This window comes from Toxotes jaculatrix, chromosome 1 (assembly GCF_017976425.1).
Source record: "Toxotes jaculatrix isolate fToxJac2 chromosome 1, fToxJac2.pri, whole genome shotgun sequence".
NCBI lineage: Eukaryota > Metazoa > Chordata > Actinopteri > Toxotidae > Toxotes > Toxotes jaculatrix.
In genome coordinates this window covers 7,326,699-7,344,369 of record NC_054394.1, presented here as the reverse complement: position 1 = coordinate 7,344,369, position 17,671 = coordinate 7,326,699, and the positions used below count along the sequence as shown (strand labels likewise).

Genomic DNA, 17,671 nt, shown 5'->3' with positions numbered 1-17,671 from the left:
ATTTTTTTTTTAAGTATTTAAAAATCAGGTTTACAATTCATTTCAGATTTATGGTGTTCAAAACGTAAAAAAACAGACTCGCTTATAATATTGTCTTAAATTTCTTGCTGCCTTACGTACATGCAAATCTAGTGAAAACAATGTGACGTGGTGCACTATAATCAGCCAGTTATCTCCTGTCAGGTGGCATTTTAGTCAGCTTGATGGATTCCTCTGTCTGACCAGCATGAGTAAAGGGTCAGCCAACCACTCCCAGCGTCTGCCACTGGACAGAGATGCTAACAGGACCCTGACAGATCCTGTCCCTCCCTCTCTCTGACTCGGCTTAATTCATCACCTGCCAAACAAGACCTCCGGGCGCTAGGATCACACCAGACACTGTCAAGCTGCTGCTTGTGAATGTGAGTTCACCAACATACGCACACAAGTACCCACACATGCGAGTCGATGCACATGGACCCATCTATGTAAATGTATGTGCCACGCCATCATCATCCGTCATAGTCTGACAAAACAAACTATGCATCACATACACATTCACATACATACTATATCACCCATCATAGCCTGTGACAAAACATAATGAAGTATGAACCACACACACACTCACAGACCATCACCACCCATCACAGCCTGCCAAAACATAATGTAAAGTATGCACCATTGTAATAACACTGTGATTCACCATGGGAGGTATTGCTCAAGCAATGTAACTGGCTTGGCAACAGCTTTGTCTGATAAAAGCCTAAGTGCATTAGCTGCCCTGGTCAGAGTCTTGTAGGCAGTGTAAAATCAGCACGCGGTCAGCTGAGCCTTCCCGGCTGTTGGCCAACTAAATAAGTTAGACCACTTCTAGATCCTCTTGGCTCTGATACTGCAGAGCCACAAGATCAACAGAGACAGATCTCACCTGCTGACCCCTTAAGGCTTTTGCTCTGGGGAGAGGAATTAGTTAAGGATTTCTTAGCCAGTGAGAGTTACAGCATGTTTTTTGAGTTGATCAGTGACATAGACACATGACAACCATGACAGACGTTTGGAGGACCAAAGCCACAAAGGAATTTGTACTACTGTATTTCTCCTTGCTCAGTTTAAATGGGGTCTAACAATTGTAGGACCAAATAAACAGTTTGAACTGTAGGCCTAACACCAATCGATCTATAGTGAAATTCCAGATGCCCTGTAAAAAACAGCAACCCCTCCTCACACTGAGACAGGAAATGACTCTTAAGAAATGGAAGTCATTGTATTTGCTTTTTCCACATAGGCAGAGGGTGAGAAATTAACTCCAGCCAATGTCACATCTGTGGCAACTGTTATAGACTTGAATAGAATAGAATAGAATATATATTGAATTGTCAACAGGATATAAAGTCTGAAACCATAGAGCAAAGACAGGCATTTCAGTCAGGAGCCCACTGACAAACTATTTCCACAAACCTCTAACATGTACTATTTCTTCAGGAAACTCTCTTAATCCCAACGGAACCTCTACTTTCAGATGTAAGCCAAACAGCTGGATATGACATAAGTAAAAGAAAATCTTTGCTGTGGACAGCACAAGTGAAGGTGGCATGAACATAGTGAAGAAGCAAATGCTGCTTAACACAATGTAGCTTTCTTAAGAGCTCTCTTACCTCTTTTCTGCATGAAAGTGAAGAGGTCATCCAAAAACTCCTTCCTTTTGGGGTCACTGTCCAGCTCATACAACTGAAAGAGAAAACAGAAGCTTATTATTGCCATTATTGCCCATTCAGCATGTTAAATGGTACCAGGAAGTGGAGCCGTCTAGCTGTTCAGCCTCATGCACTGTGCGGTCTTCAATGCAGTTTCTCTTTTATTTTACACTTTTGCCCTTCCCAGCATAGAAAACCATTTAATTAGGAATTTTTATCGGACATATTCTCTATTTTTACTGTTTAATCAGATTCACCGTGGCATTAAAATGGGTGTCTAATTTGTTGTGGTTGCAATGTTCCTTGCAGCAGAAATACTGACTAGTTCTTTACTCTCAGACAAGCAAAGAACATACATGCATGTCAATGGCCAGCTGACCGTTGGTTGTTATCACTGTTGTGTGCTCAAGTGCAACTTCTAACAGAAGAGGTGAGGCAACATGAGGCGATGCATCCGTCATTCTTTGTCAGTGCTAGTTCTTTGAAGTTGGATTGGAGTTTCAGGGCCATGGAGATATATTTAGAGCTCTGCATGTTGAGAATGCTTCAAAACGTTAACCTATTTATGATTTCCACTAGTCTGACTTCTATAAAAATGAATATTATTGAAGCCAACCGGTGATCACATTTTCAAAGTGCTCACCTTAGCAAAGTCTCTGGAGGCCTCTCCTCTCCCTCTGTTACTGTCAGCCTCATCCGCCCAGCCTGCACTCCCATTCTACAACAGACAAGAGAGACAACACAGATGAAGTCAGTGAACAAACAGAAAGTGCTTACAAATACGTACATTACATTACATCTATTATATTTTTATATTTAAGACAGAAAACATGGAGAGAGAGGAGCATGACATGCAACAACATGCAATAACTGGCCAGGGTGAAGTGGGGGGGTTGTTTGGTTCCACTACAACTGTAGCTGCAAATGTAGCTGAATTCTAATTTCTAATTCATCTGTAAAGTCTCCATCAGGTTGACACTGGCTGTAGGTCAGAAAGTTCATGTAGGGCTAAAACAACTGACTTAACTCTAAACTCTATGCTCGTTGCCAACATTCAGCAACACAAACACATGAAAACTAATATATACTCAAACTCTAAGAATGCATTTTTCCAGGGGTTGGAGGAGTAACCTCTGGAGTTATTGTGCCCCTGAGCTTCTGTGTCCCCTCCCCCTTCATCCTCAAACATCTCCATTTGACCTAAACCATCTGCATCTGGGCCTGCCCTGCCCCCACCCATGTCTTCCGACCCAGCTGGATACAAGGGCCCCCCATCCTTCAATCTTAACGCAGCTGTGATGGGTGGCCAAGTTCATGGAGTGTAGCTGGCTGTCAGGAGGGGCCAGGGGAGGGTGGGCTGGTCAGTAGCCTGAGTGCACACACACACACACGAGCAAAGGCTGATCATGGCTGTGTGTATGTTTGTGAGTGCAGGAAGGGGGGCAATGGCCCCACAAGATGGGAAGGAAGGAAAATAGGAGCAGAAAGGGGTGCACGGTATGTGCCGACCAGGAATGTCTCCTAAAGACAAAACCTATAAAAGCATCAGGAATCAAAACAAGATCCATTTGGCGGGGGACGTTAATGGCTGCAGCCAGGGTTCTAGTTTCAACCAGGAGCCCATTGGTCAGTGGCAATTACATGGCCTGAAACGAGAGCCAGGAGGGCAAAGGTTGTCAAGGCCCTCGAGAGCAAGTCATTTTCACCCTCTCACTCTCTGTATGTGTAACGGTTGTCAACATTCATACTCCCTGAACAAATACTCATCAGCCATCAACTTGCAAACCCACTGCAAATGGTATGTTTCAAAGTAGACTACTGTTCCAAAAGGTGACATCTTAGATTTAGAACAGCCAAGACTCAGTTTCACACATACTTAAATGTCTCCTAAATATTAAATATTACTTTTCATAAGGGTGGAAATGAACTTGCATACTCACAACACTGAAAAATTCTTCTCATATGAACAGTTTATGCAACTCTTGTTTTGTCTTAAAAAATATATTTTCCAGTTTTTATCGGCACCTGGTGGTAAGCAACACATTACTACCACCAGAAGGTAGGTTCGAAGAATGGTAGAATAGGTAGAATAGCTCCCACTTCATATTGAATAGTAATTTTGGTTGAAAAGTCCACCAAAGTTCAATGTTCACATTTTCACATACCTGTAGACTACTAGTCAGAATTATATCAGTTATAACTATAAAGAATAAATTATTTTTATCACATTGGCCACTCAGTTGATATCTTGAGATGAAACATAATCTACAAATACAGCTCAGTCCTAATCAAAATACATTTTGCTGTCAACTTACAAAATGTCATAGAGATTACAACAGGATTGTCCTATAAAGGTAAATACACAGTGTGGAACTTCTGGAGGCCCTACAGACCTTTGCACACAATTTGACCACCTTTGTTAACCTTTAACCATTACAAATGATTAAAGCAGAAGATAATTCAGATTACAACCATATATATAATCTCACATGCTTGCTCCTGCATGAAAAAAACTTGCATTTGGCACCTTTTATAAGCATTGGATGTTCCCTATTCAATGGCTCAGAGGTCGACACTGTGTAATCTTACTGACAGTAACCAAACAAGGAGTCATATAGCTACATGGGAAACACCATCATTCTGCTTGTTAGCAAGTTCTTTTTTGTTGTTTTGCTAATCTTCCAAGTATAAATTTATTCTGTGTACAGAATGTTAATACCAGTTTTTAACAGATAAACGTTTGTGTTAATTTCACATTTGATAAAACTCTTAAGTCAAACCCTCAAATCCATTTATCTAAATTATTATTTAGAGAGAATATTCTCAACAAAAGGAAGACCCATGTGAACCCAACTCTGTTTCATTTAACTGACGCTCTTATCCTGAGTAAATGAACCTTCCAACAGTAGAATTAACTCCCAGCTCACCAGAATTAGATGCAACATCAAAAGAAACAGGCAGTAAGTGCTGGGTTACAGGCCTTGGAATTGTTAGGGGGATACAAATGTGTTTATACACAAGCCACACGTACAACTACACACACACACACACATACACACACTCATGCCTCCCTGAGGGACACTCTGTGTTATGGGAGTACAGGGGTCAAGGTGTTCCTGACATCAACACAGAACAAAGGTCTAAAGTGACAGAACACTGTCCAGTCAGTGCCAGACTTTGACTTCCTGGTCCATCCCCTCCTCTATTTTACATACATTTTCTGAGGCGACTGTAGTAGATAAGATGGTACAAAACTGGATCATTTGTGTCTGGTTGTCACATTAATTAAAGAACTGATTTAGAGGATTACTGGGATTCATATTATGCAAAGCATACAAAGAGTTAATTTTGACATATTTTTCTTCAAGGTGCGTGGTGGGAGACAAAGACAAAATTAATAATGTTTTAAGTATCAATTATCTTGATTTCTATAATTTGGAAAATGTATTGAAATAATGGAAATCACATATTAAATGTTAAAATTGTATTGGTTCAATTTAATTAATAATTTTTTAAATTTAACTTTTTGCTTCATTTATTTTTTATACTAAAGTTTTGGTCTCTAGGTCTGATTCCATGTCATTGGATCTGGGAGTGTACATTTTTCTCTCACAAGGCAAATAAGTTCAACTGCATCTATAGAAAACCTGTCTGCGTCTCTAGCTAGCTCAAAAAAGCACAGTAATTGGAACATGGAAGCCGTTAACCATGAATAGACATGTTGGCTCTTGAATTGGGACCTTGGTCAGCTGAGGAATGTTAACACTATGTTGCTTTTTGTCAAGTTAGAGTGGATACTGATGTTTTGGGACCACTCCTTATGATCAGTCACCTCAGCCCCTTCATCACATCCAGTGCTCCACCCAGAAATGACTTCTTTAAAAAAGAAATTCCCACACCCTACTTACATTCATTACAGAGACGTACAAGCCTTGGCTTGCCAGATGAAACTCATAATTAAATTATATAAAATGATTGACATGTCCCTCTTAATGTTTATGTTGGTCTTCTAAGTGCCTTTGTTACTGCAGTTTTTTAATTTCTTTTACATTATAAGTAGTTCTTTAAGCCAAGAGAGTGCATGTATGCAAACTACAATTCCAATTAGGTCAAATGAAATTATAATATTCAAATAAAGCATTAAACATGTGCACTGCCTGTGCATGCTAGTGTGTGTGTGTGTGTGTACGCTGGGTGGAGGATGAACAGAAGCCTTCATATATATAAGCAAGCTGTGCCTCCTCTCTGTCTCCCTCTCATGCTGTTAGCAGGTTTACTGGCCAGGTGGTGGGTGGCCTAATCACATTGGAGCCATAAGTGACTGACTGGCGCAGTGCGAAATTATGTATAAGAATAAGGTAGATGACCAGAAGTGAGCTGTAACTGGACATCACTGGGGGTCCTTCCACACTTACAAACATACAAACTGTACCCCTGTGCCTGAAAAAGTTCCCTCAGTGGAAGTGGTTTTTGGGTGGGGGTCCAAAAGGTCCCCCAATGCTCATGTGGGTTGCCTCAGTTGTCACCACCTGACCGATGCGTATTTGGTGTTATTGTGTAGATTTTGTAAAACATTATAATTCCAGTGCTGACATTAAAGTTGTGCATGGGCAGCACTTGGCAACACCACCTATCTCTGCTGATCCTCACACTAAAATACTGAATTTTGAGTGCACCAGTTTTGAAAAGCAGAACCTTACGTCTGCAACAAGTTGACATTCTTTGCATAACCCTGTATCGGACAAACCTCACAACACACTCCTACTTGAATGTTGATGCATAGCCTGGGGGTAATTCTACGCAGCCATTATAGAAAGATGTCTGGAGTAGAGCCACCATTTTAGTGAGGCCAGGCATGCCAGAACAAGAAGGGTTAATGGCTGCTTCTTGGGGAGTGGGGGATGGATGGCATTGATTGTTCAGGATGTTGACAGCACTTCTCCAATTTGATAGTGGAGCTGTTATTAGATGAAGAGGCCTGTTCTTAACAAAAGCATCATGTGATTTACCTTCAGTTTTCCAGCAGGAAGCTGAGTGGGCTCAAATAGCAGTGGGCTAATGAAATATTCACTGAGTTAGACTCAGTTTGGCCCCCATCTCATGATAATAAAAGCGAGAGAAAAGGTAGACCCAGTGAATGTCAAGTAGGAGTGTGCTGTGAGGTTTCTATACAGAACAGGCTTATGACTGGCTAATGGGATGGCATAAAGAAACTGACCCCCATAGCTCATCTAAAATGTGAAGTAGACCAGTTGTTTTGCAGCTTTGTAGTGTGATCCTGTGGACTAAACAAGGTCTAAAGAAGAGTGGCACATGTCTCTGCCATTTTTGAGTCCTCAGCCATACCCCCCAGCCTCTGTGTCCCCACTTCCAGCTACTGTCATGACTCTCTGTGTCCCACCCTGCACAGCTCTACACTGCAGCCCCTGAAGTCCCCTGGGCCACAGCCATTGAACAGGAGGCCCAAATCAATAGCCCTGGATGTGCAAACACAGGGAAGTCCCCAGCCCCCTCCGGACGCAATCTCACAGCACACGTCAATACTCATCATCCTCAGTCATCTACCACCACGCCAGGGAAACTGAGATGAGGGTAGGATCACAGCTCCCAGAGTGACCTAACCCCTTCAAATCCAACAAGACACCCTAACTCTACCACAGTGAAGGTGAAAAAAAGGAAGAAAAAAAAAAAGCACAGTCCTAAATGAAAACAATATACATGCACATACAAGCAAAATCCCCATAGCAACCCCAGGCAGTCAATCAAAGGTAAAGAAATGTCACAGTGCTCTCAGTGCTCTGCCAGAACAGACACAGGAGGGAGGGTGACTTTAGTGAAATTCACCAACATTCCTGTACACCAGTAACAGGACCTCACAATAACAGGAGAACCCCTCTCATCCCACAGGTACTCTTAACATCTCATTCCCGGACTAATCTTTTTTAGCCAAATTGCTGCCTGTCAAAACAGTTCAGCGAGGGAAATCTTTTAAACAGACACAGCGGCAGTAATTTAATCACAATCAAGGCCTCCAGCAAAAATCTGGATCGGAGCCAACAACAGCGATAAATGGCTGCACACAAATTAGAGGTTGCACACTTGCTTAGTAGTTAAACTCTTGCTTATTTTGTACATTTGACAGTAAAAAAGCCATTAAATCTACTCAGGGGTCAGTTTCCTCTTTTTTAAAAATGTACTGTAGTAACCTGTGATAAATATATAAAGATAGTTTTATAGGTATTTGCTTTCTACACCTGTTTGCTAAGAGAAGTGGATCTGTGATTGAAGCAGTTCTTAAGTAAATACAGTAGCAAGCCTGTTTCCTCATCTACTAGAGAACAAGAGCCATGATGCTTTTAGTGTAAGTCCATCTGCGAAGTGGCCTTCATGCTCTCAAAGAAAGCGAAACTGCTTCCTCTCAGCAGGCCTGTAAAAACGAACATTGTGGGGGGCAGCAATCTCTAATCCAAATCAAATAATTGGGGCCTTGATCCCTCTGCGGGACTCCAGGAATCATTTATAGTGCCTCTTGCCATGGGGAGGGGGTGATGTGTGAGGGGCGGGTGTGTTGGAGTTGGGCTGTGCGGATGGCGTCCTTTATCTGCTAACTACTGTAAAGGATCTCATGGTGAGCTGGCCATACGCCACAGCTAACAAAGGCTCTGGCTAATCGTGATTCCATGTGCGACGGGAGGGAAGTAAATCTCACTGCCACTCGGGAACATATGGTAGAGTTTGTACTTATGAAGAGATCCACTGGTGATTCTCTGTTCTCATTAAGAATTATTATGGAGCACAAAAAAGATCGCATATCACATGAGAGCAGGCCGGCAGTAGAGAACAGGACCCAGGGGCATTCCTGCCTCTGAGTGTCCGGTCATGTTTGTAGCTGGAAGAGGTTTCTGGCTTTTGGGGGAACAGACAAAGTAGCAGGGACAAGGGGCTAAACGTCCAGGGGCAGAACATGTTGTTACCTGCCCCAGCCTCATTGGTGCTGCACTTCTAAACAGGCCTCTGAAAAACAGGCCTCCAGGCATGACCACCCCTCCCTTCATTAATCACTCCAATTACAAAGCTGAAAAGGAGAAACATAGGAAAAACAAGGGGAGGGGGGATGTCACAGGTAAAAAGACTGAAAGAAAATAGGCAAGCAGACATGCAGAAGAGGAGCAAACTTATACACACATCAACACACTTTTTCATCTCACCCAGAGAGAGAGAGAGAGAGAGAGAGAGAGAGAGAGAGAGAGAGAGAGAGAGAGAGAGAGAGCACACTGTAACCGAGAGAAAGAAAGACCTATGTCTGAAAGAAAGGGGTGGATCTGCATATTTAGTTCCTGGGTAAACATGTCTGTTGGTGACCAGCAAGTCTGGTTTGCCAAATAAACTGAATGCATTTGTTCAGCTCCAGCCCTTTCACCAAGACACCACATTCCACAGGCAGAGGCCCCATCCCCCATTACACTAGCTGGCCCCTTTCGCTCACACAAATGCAACGTTTATAGGCTGGTGTGGCCAGAAGTTCACACTCATTGGTTCAAAGACCTTTTCACAGGCAGAGCAAACATTTTAGTGAATCACATCTGTGCCACCACATACAGTTCTCCATAAGTTAACCCTTTCCCACAGTGTTTCAGGCTCAAGAGAAACTAAGAATTAGAGACTAGATTTTCCAACTAAACTTTTCCCGCCTTGGTGGCCCCTCACAGATAATTTGATTTGAAGCTATTAGTTTTGCTCTGTGAAGTGTACAGTGACAGAAGTTGTCTCCAATATGCAAAGCACTTATCATCTCACAAAGACATAATATCATATTCTCATAGCACATTAAGACTATAAGAATTGTACAAAAAAAAAAATTGGGGGGCTCCTTTTAATCAGCGCCACTTAGAGAAAGAAGCTATACTGCTGCATGCAGGTCAAAGCAGCTATTTGCTGTTTCTTCTGGGTTAAAAGCTTTGGCTAAAAATACCTTGCATATCTCACATCTTTCAAAGAGCAAGCATCCACTTCACCCCCATGCTAATGGCAGCTGGAGACATCACACAGACCTGATAGGCCTTTATATACATTCTCATTATACTGACAGTGCCGGGAACTTGATACATTCAGAATCAACAAAAAACCTTGACTGCTATTGGGACACATCACATCTAATTACATATGAAATGACAGGGGTCACAATGCCTGCAGTCAGATGGGTAAAGGACTTCTTTGTCTGGCATATGGCAGAGGGGCATAGAGCTATGGGGAGGGCTAGAAACCAGTCCCGTTATTCTCAGGGATTCCTCCATCAGTGAAGTTAGTGTTATGACTATCTCTCTGAAGCTGCTGTATCAAATGTTCAAACCATAAGCGCAATTCACAGCTTTCTGTGGAGTCTAATCGATAGGGAGCGATTTTTCTGTTCAGCGCCAGAGGTATCTGTTTCCTCTCAGCTAGTGTTAAGTGTGCAGGGGCATTCCACCTCTGACAGGCCAGTACCCCCCGGGGACCCGAGCTGGGATGGTGCAGCCCGTCACGCATCTGGAGCTCATCTCTAGGGGCCAACAAGCTACTACGTCTCTACTGGACACTCAAAAAAGAGCAGAGGTTCCCCAAGACACGAAAAAGAACACATTCATGATTAGTGTGGGAATCGTTGAACCAAAAATAACAACTTTCATGTCATTTCACCATCATTACTGTGAGAGTTATGAAATCATTATTAGCCAGCAGCCAGCAGCTGGGCCAAGCTATACATGGCTTGCAAGCCAGCCACATATAGTGGTATTAGAAATGACTGCGAGCAGTGGTCTTTCATCCATGTTAGCTTTGCCTAGAGGGCAACTTAAAACACAACAACAACCATTTTTGTACGAATAAAAAAGTACTTGCCTAGAAATATCTTAACCAAGAAGAAAAATTAAATGGGCCTGTTGGTAGATCAGCTTTAAATACTGAAATGGCGCAATGCTAAAAGAAGTAGCGGCCAGTGAACTGGTTACCTCCATTACCTTTTATTTTGTGATGGAAAACCACTTGTGACATGCTGCATCACAGGCTCTGCTGTTCATGGTGAATCATGGTGCTTTTATCTGCAGAAAGCAACACTGCAAACACTTGACAAAAAATGCTGAGCCAACTTCACAAATTGTTGGTTTACATATTACTGATCTATGAAATTATTAATGGACCTTAATCAATCATCAGTTAAAAAATGTAACATGTATTTAACATATATCTACCCTTCTAAACAAGTTTACAAACAGTAAAACATCCCCTCCCTGCATAAGGTGGTTTAAGGGGAAATGATATTTGGCAGGCAAATTATTATGCTTAGTCAAATTAGATATTTAAACAGCCTCAAGACACAGAACGCAATTAAATGCTTGCTTTTCACTACTCTATGTTACAGTTCAGTCCATAAACAGACATGACAGGAGTCCGGCATACAGTACATGATCACATTAGATAAACCTGTGATGATTCTCATAGGGAAATTAGGTTGTTGTAGCAGTAGGGAACTTGATACAGACAACAGAGCTAACGCTCTACAAGAAGCTCTATTTGGTGATTTAATTTTCCTCAACCTATTTATATGTATGCTCACACATGTAAAGTGCACGTGCATTAGTCCAATTCCATAGTATTAGGGATCAACCAAGAACAACACTGCCTCCAAATGCATTAGATCTTGTTCCAATGTTGTTATCAATCATTTAGTAACTGTTGCTACCAGTTTTGAACCTACTGTTCTGACCACACATCCTCCCTGAGCTCAAAGCGCGGACCTTCCACGGGTTTTCTAATCACATTTATTTAGGGCAGGAAAACCTGAGATGTCTTTGTTTGACCAGATGGCTGGCTAATCAAGACTGGCTCCGCTGGGGGTTGGGGCATCCCAAATCTGCCACAAACATTATTGAACCATGTTCCACATTAAAATGGAGATGTTTGTCAGAAAAGAGTGATCTTGTGATCTGAAGCATATCATGTTAATTTCAGGATCACGCTCTGTACCTGTTTAAAACTGATACCTGCACATAGACAATGGCCTTTTCTGCAAGATTATATTTCTGTTGTCAAATAATTAAGTGCAAAGGAAAAATTCCACACCCTCATCACAATGAAGGACACCAAACAATGGAGTAATGGTTCTGATAACCTTAGCAAGTAACAATATATACTTCTTATAATAACCTACATTCAGTGCAGTCCCTGCTGTTAATAATTCAATTTTCTGTGCCACTCTTTAATCATTTACTAACATGGCTTTTGAAATTATCGACTGCAGTTGACATGGTCCATAGTACTATTCACAGTGTGATTGTCTATTAACCAGATCGGCTACAGGTCAGATCCTGATGTGTTTTTTTGTTTTTGTCATCTGAGAAAGTTGAATGATTCAATACAAGCCTTTCGTGTTGCTGGCACCCACACAAAAATGAATCTAAAATGAGTCAGACATTACTCTTTTTCATTTCAAACTCTCAAATATTTTACCTATATAAAGCTGAATACATATAATGATAATGGAAATGAAGCACACAGTCTGATGCATTTCTTTCTTGTTCATAAAAACATACAGCAACTTGCTGGAATAAACTGAAGCCCGATCTTTAATTAAAGCCCTTGAAATATGACAGTGTGATTACCCGTGTATTTGTGTAGTTTGGTTAATTTAATTACTGCAGATACACCAACACATAGCACATATTTATTCATAGAAATGTTCAGTCAGTAAAAGCTTGATCTGCAAAAGAAAGTTTGCTGTCCAATTATCTGGGTAAATAAATCTCACTTTCCTCAGGCTAGTCGGAATAGCACTGTTTGTTTTTTGTTTGTTTTTTTCCTATATGAACTTGTCTGTAAACCAGCACCACATTTATAATTATTAGCCAGTGGCTTTGACAGACACACTATGTGCTGTTGGTTTTTTGTGATGATTGTTATTCAGGAAGTGAGCAGCTTTGGGGGATCTACAGCCCTGAATGTAGAATGTGAATGTTGGAAGCTGAGCTGTGAACACATTGCTTTTAGTGTAATGTGACGTTTCCTGGGCAGCAGCCAGGAGCATTTTTTTCTTTCTTCCTCCTCTGCTGGTAGCTCCCTCTTACAAGCACATGATCATGCTCAGCTTATGTTTGAAGACTTGGCAGACAAACAACCTGGCCACATGTTACTATAAACTACATGGGATTTTGGCAGGCCACGCAATGTGTAGACTGAAAAGCAGGCAGGCCATAGTGAAAGGAAAACCTCCTGCACCTCTTTTACCTCCTTCTCCTCTGTATGGCTTTGTGCCAGGTCCCAGTCAGCTGCTGTGTTTACCCAAGAGCCTTGACACAATGGCCCAGTTAGCACCTACAGGCCCCTGACACCAGCCTGGAGCTCAGCCAAAGTAGTTGCAGAAGACAGCCAAGAAAGCCACTAGCAACAGGCATGGGCCTTTCTATACTTGATTCTGATTTCTGCCTTCCTCATAAAAGTAGACATTACTGTTGTAATGTGTACTTTTACTGCTAGTGAGGGACAAACATCGCCAGACACCAGAATCATTAAAATATCAAGTACAATACATGCAGAGAATGAATCATGTGAGCAGTGGTGCAAAGACGGACCATTAAATAGACAGTATATAAGAGACATGGTACAAGGGCAACAGGACCTCACATACTGTGCCAAGGGTCACTGCAACACACACCGTGAACGGTAGTCATAGTACAGAACAGTAGTATATACATACATGTGTACTGTACATATAACTATATGCAGTCAGCCTATATAAAACTCAAGGAGACTTTGCTCAATAGTGTCATATGACCTTGGCTCCATTTCCCTGCAGCTGCCAAAGGCGTTGGTGGATGTCTTTGTTTCATTCAGCTATTCCCCTTTCTCTGTTTGCCGTCATTACAGAGCAGGTGTTGAGATATGCTGAGTGGGAGTGGTTGTAAAGGAGGAATGGAACCAGCCATGGCGTGGGGAGGGGGGCTTGTGGTTTCACTACCAACTGATCAAATTACAGCAGGCATCAGTAGCTCAGTTTCCATTAGAAGCAAGGAAGTCAATCCTCCAGGGTCGATTTGGGGAAAAAAAAGTGTGACAACTCTAATGGGCATGCACCATTTGCATTTAAATGTGAGAACTTTTGCCTTTCAATTCAATTAAATGGAGAGGAGTACTGTAGCCCACAGTGACAATGCGCATGAGGGGTCATCCAAAAAGTTATTTGCATAATGTTGCAGGAGCGATTACTTCAGCTGCAAGGCAGACACCTCTCACACAAAGGCAAGAAGGCCTTGTATTCCTGGCAACAAGACAAAATGAAATGGATCTGCTGAAAGGAGTGCAACGTACTTCTTCCTCTCGTGAAGACATTTCTGTAAATAGGGGGCCTCCTGCATGTAAAGTGTTATGTGAACAGGAGTGTGGAGCACTCAGGCTTAAAGGGGCACAACTTTGCATGTCCATAATGCAAATCACTAGGGTATATAAATGATAAAACAATTTCAGAGTCACTACAGCTGCATTTTCTATCTCTCTGAAGAACGTACAGACACGTGGAACAGGGAAAGGCCCAGCTACGACAGAATTATAATTTCTATTTCTAAATTGACAAAATTCAGACCAGTGACATTTTTAATTTGATATCTGGTGGATAAATAACATCCACTTGAACAGACAAGATGCCATAAAAACTGCATTTGGTTGAAAACACACAGCTCTTATGTGATGTGGTACAAATGCTTTGAAACACATGTTGTTAAATGTTTTCAAACCACGGGACCACAGAGCTCCATTTCAAAGCAGTTTAACCCAAGTATTCTCCATCTAGGATACTTGAGTGGTTTATATTTCACCCACATTACCAGTGCGGAGTGAAAATGTAACTATTAGTGTAAACCTTTCCTCTCTTTGATGGAGAACACTGTGGGATCCACATCAAGGATGCATGATCATGAATCTATGAGTGAATAGTCTAACAATCTAAATCCTGAAGTCTTGTGTGTGGATGTCAGAATCATCACGACAGACTAGACACAGCCAATTAGCACTGTGTTTGACCAGGCCATGATGTGGCAGAGGTGAAGAGACTGGGCCCACCACGAGAAGCCTCCTCCCATCTGCCAGCAGCAGATGTGCCCTTTGGGACTCAGACAAATAAAAAAAAATTGTCTCTGCCTGCACCAGCGGGCCATCCCATCCAGCTCCTCCCATTCAGGCCCTTTGGCTTTTTTCTTTTACAGCCCCTGTGACACTGGGTGAAATGAATTGAAAGATCACCAACCAGGGTCCCAACTACAACACGGACAGCCCCCCGTCTCTTGCTGGGAGCCCCCGGTGGGAATGTTCACTGTTTGAAGAGTTAACTCTTTAATTCCGTCTGGAATGTTTCCTCTGGGTGGGGCAGTGTAGTGTGTTGAGCCAGACCACTAACCCCTCTTCCACAGCATCTCCTCCTCCTTCTCCCTCCCCCTCCCCCTTCATCTCCCTACTAAATTCAATACCTCTATTTCTGGGCAGGCTAAATCTTCCACACTTGACTGTTAGGAGCAGGTCAGAACAAAACGAAGTTTGTTCTATACCAGGGTGATTACACCCTAGATAAATCTGAAACTGTTTGCATGTGAAAAATTTCCCACACACACTCATATTTTTAGGGTTGTGTAATAGATGTCAATATACCAAAAACTACTGAAAACTGCTAAAATCTCAGCTGAGCAAATTCAGGTTACTTAAGCCAACAGTGCACATGACAAATTGGCATCAGAAATTACTGTTTTGCCACATTACAATGTGACACGGGATTTCGTGTTCATCCACTTCTTTTTAAAACCAAAGGCATTTCTGAACAGATTAATAGTTGGTGACTGCTAAAATTATCACCAGCTACATAAACAGCCCACAGGCTACGCAATCAGGAGGAATATTATAATAATGAATTTTATGATTTCAAGAACAAAATTGTATTACTTCCTCTTCTGACTGAAATTTCATGAGACTATTTTTAAATACAACAGACATTTTTAATTAAGTTACATGCTCCCATATTGCCTATACACCAACTCTGCTGGAAAATGGAAGTGCAAAATATAATTACGCATCACTAATTGTGCAGTTGTAGGCCCTTATTTGTTTCCATCCTGACAGAAATTCAACCATACCCATAATAGCCAGGCTGCATTAAGTACAGAGTAGCATCAATCAGAAAAATGCCATTAAAATGGGCAATTCAGAGCTAAAAGCCCAGTCGCCTTCATCCAAACCAACCAGCCGAGGTCTGCAGCTGACGAGGTAAAGCAAGGTTCACACGGCACTGAAGTATAAACATAAACTAAAAAAGAGGAAGGTGCCTTATAAATGAATACGCAAACAGTACACCTCACATGAAGTGCTTTTATCTCTCATGAGTCTGAATTTACCAGTTAGATGACTTACACACATTACATCTCTTTTACATCTTTTGCATTAAAATAAAATGAAGTGTATGAGACACAAACCCCAATGCATTTACTCATAAACAATAAACAACACGAAAACACATCACATTAATTTAGAATTTTTTCTGTTTTTTTCAAATGTGAGACTTATAGTGCACTATAACAGTATATTTCTAGTTTGTTCAAAACCTTAGTATGAAACCAATAGTACATGAGTTACATACTATTTACAGGGAAATATTGCAGTATGCACTATGAACACACTGCAAAGAAGGGTTTTATTTTGTGTGGTGTGTAAAATGTTCTGAGCAAATAAAAATGAATCCATAAAAAAAAATACAACAATAACCAGACACAGGTGACAGCCTAATCTGAATCGAGATCAGCGTAGCTAAGGAGGTAAATTTAGGAATGATGTTAACCATTTAGTGTCCAGGCCGTTCATCTCAAAAGGCATTAGTAATATAATGTTGCAGTCATGAAATCACCCAGATGAGAAACAACCTGGTGAGGAATTAATAACCGATAACCGATAAACTGTCTTACTGCACAAATACCAGTTTGTGTAGCTCATCAGTTTGAGCGTGGCAGAGACAATACAGGTTTTGCACATTACAGTCACACTTCTTGTTCTGAACAAGCACTGCAGCATGTTTTAATGCACCTCAGCCATCCTCATTATTTCCCATCTGAATGACCTCCATTTGCAGGCGGTTTGTACAAACAGGGGTCAGATGGTAATTCCAGCCTTATTACATCAGCATAACAGGAAGTCCAGTAAACAGAATAAGACTAAGTACACCATTTAAAACCCACTGACAGTTATGGCATGTGAGACACCAACATAACACGAAAGCAGAAAGCAGAAACCAGGTCAGGTTGGCGTATACAGGATGCACAGCAGGTAAAGCCTCCTGACTCCCACCACGACTCTGCTAAGACACATGGTGATACTGTTGTACGTTTCTCACACATCCAGCAGCCTTCTCAACGACACTGCAGCAGTGGTCTGATGCACCACTTAGATTTGTTCCACATTCCATTGACAAAATGAAAACTTGAGCCCATCTGCTGAATACAATGTTCTCTTCATTTATCATAAATGAACCATAAATGAGGGCAAACATTCCTGCCTCTAAAAGCTCACACACAATCCTTATCGATCTCTCCGCTGCAGCCGTGCAGCTCCCCACTTCCTGGCTGGTGTGTTGCTGGGGCGACAGTTAAATTATGCAACAGCGCTGGCTCAACATACAGGCTTCTGTCCCTGAGCAGCCGAAGCAGACTCAAGGGTGGCAAGCAATGGCAGGGCTCAACAGTAACTGATGCCCAGTTTTCGCCAGAAACCAGATTTGGAACACTGTGGTCTGCTTGGTCACTTCTTTCCCTGCGTGAAATGTATCCCTCACCCAAGACCTGTTCTGCCTTCTTCTGTCCTGCCTTGGTACACAAGCTCTCCTGCTGCACCGCTTTACTTAGTATGAAATGAAGAAATAATTAATTCCGTTTTCCAGCCTCTCCTGGTCTGCAGAATCGCCCAATTCAAAAACATGTCTGATCTGACCCAAATGA

At 41.8% G+C, this 17,671-nt stretch overlaps 1 protein-coding gene across 2 annotated transcripts in view; it reads right to left on the bottom strand.

Moving 5' to 3' along the window:
- The window catches only part of LOC121185911 (AT-rich interactive domain-containing protein 3B-like), a 46,999-nt gene that overhangs the window by 23,809 nt on the left and 5,519 nt on the right, over positions 1-17,671 (bottom strand). For both annotated transcript variants that reach the window (XM_041044554.1, XM_041044468.1), the window contains exons 3-4: positions 2,320-2,394; positions 1,638-1,710 (exon numbers count right to left, since the gene is read on the bottom strand). In XM_041044554.1, the coding sequence (XP_040900488.1) occupies positions 1,638-1,710; positions 2,320-2,394 (148 nt within the window). The remainder of the gene's footprint in view (positions 1-1,637; positions 1,711-2,319; positions 2,395-17,671) is intronic.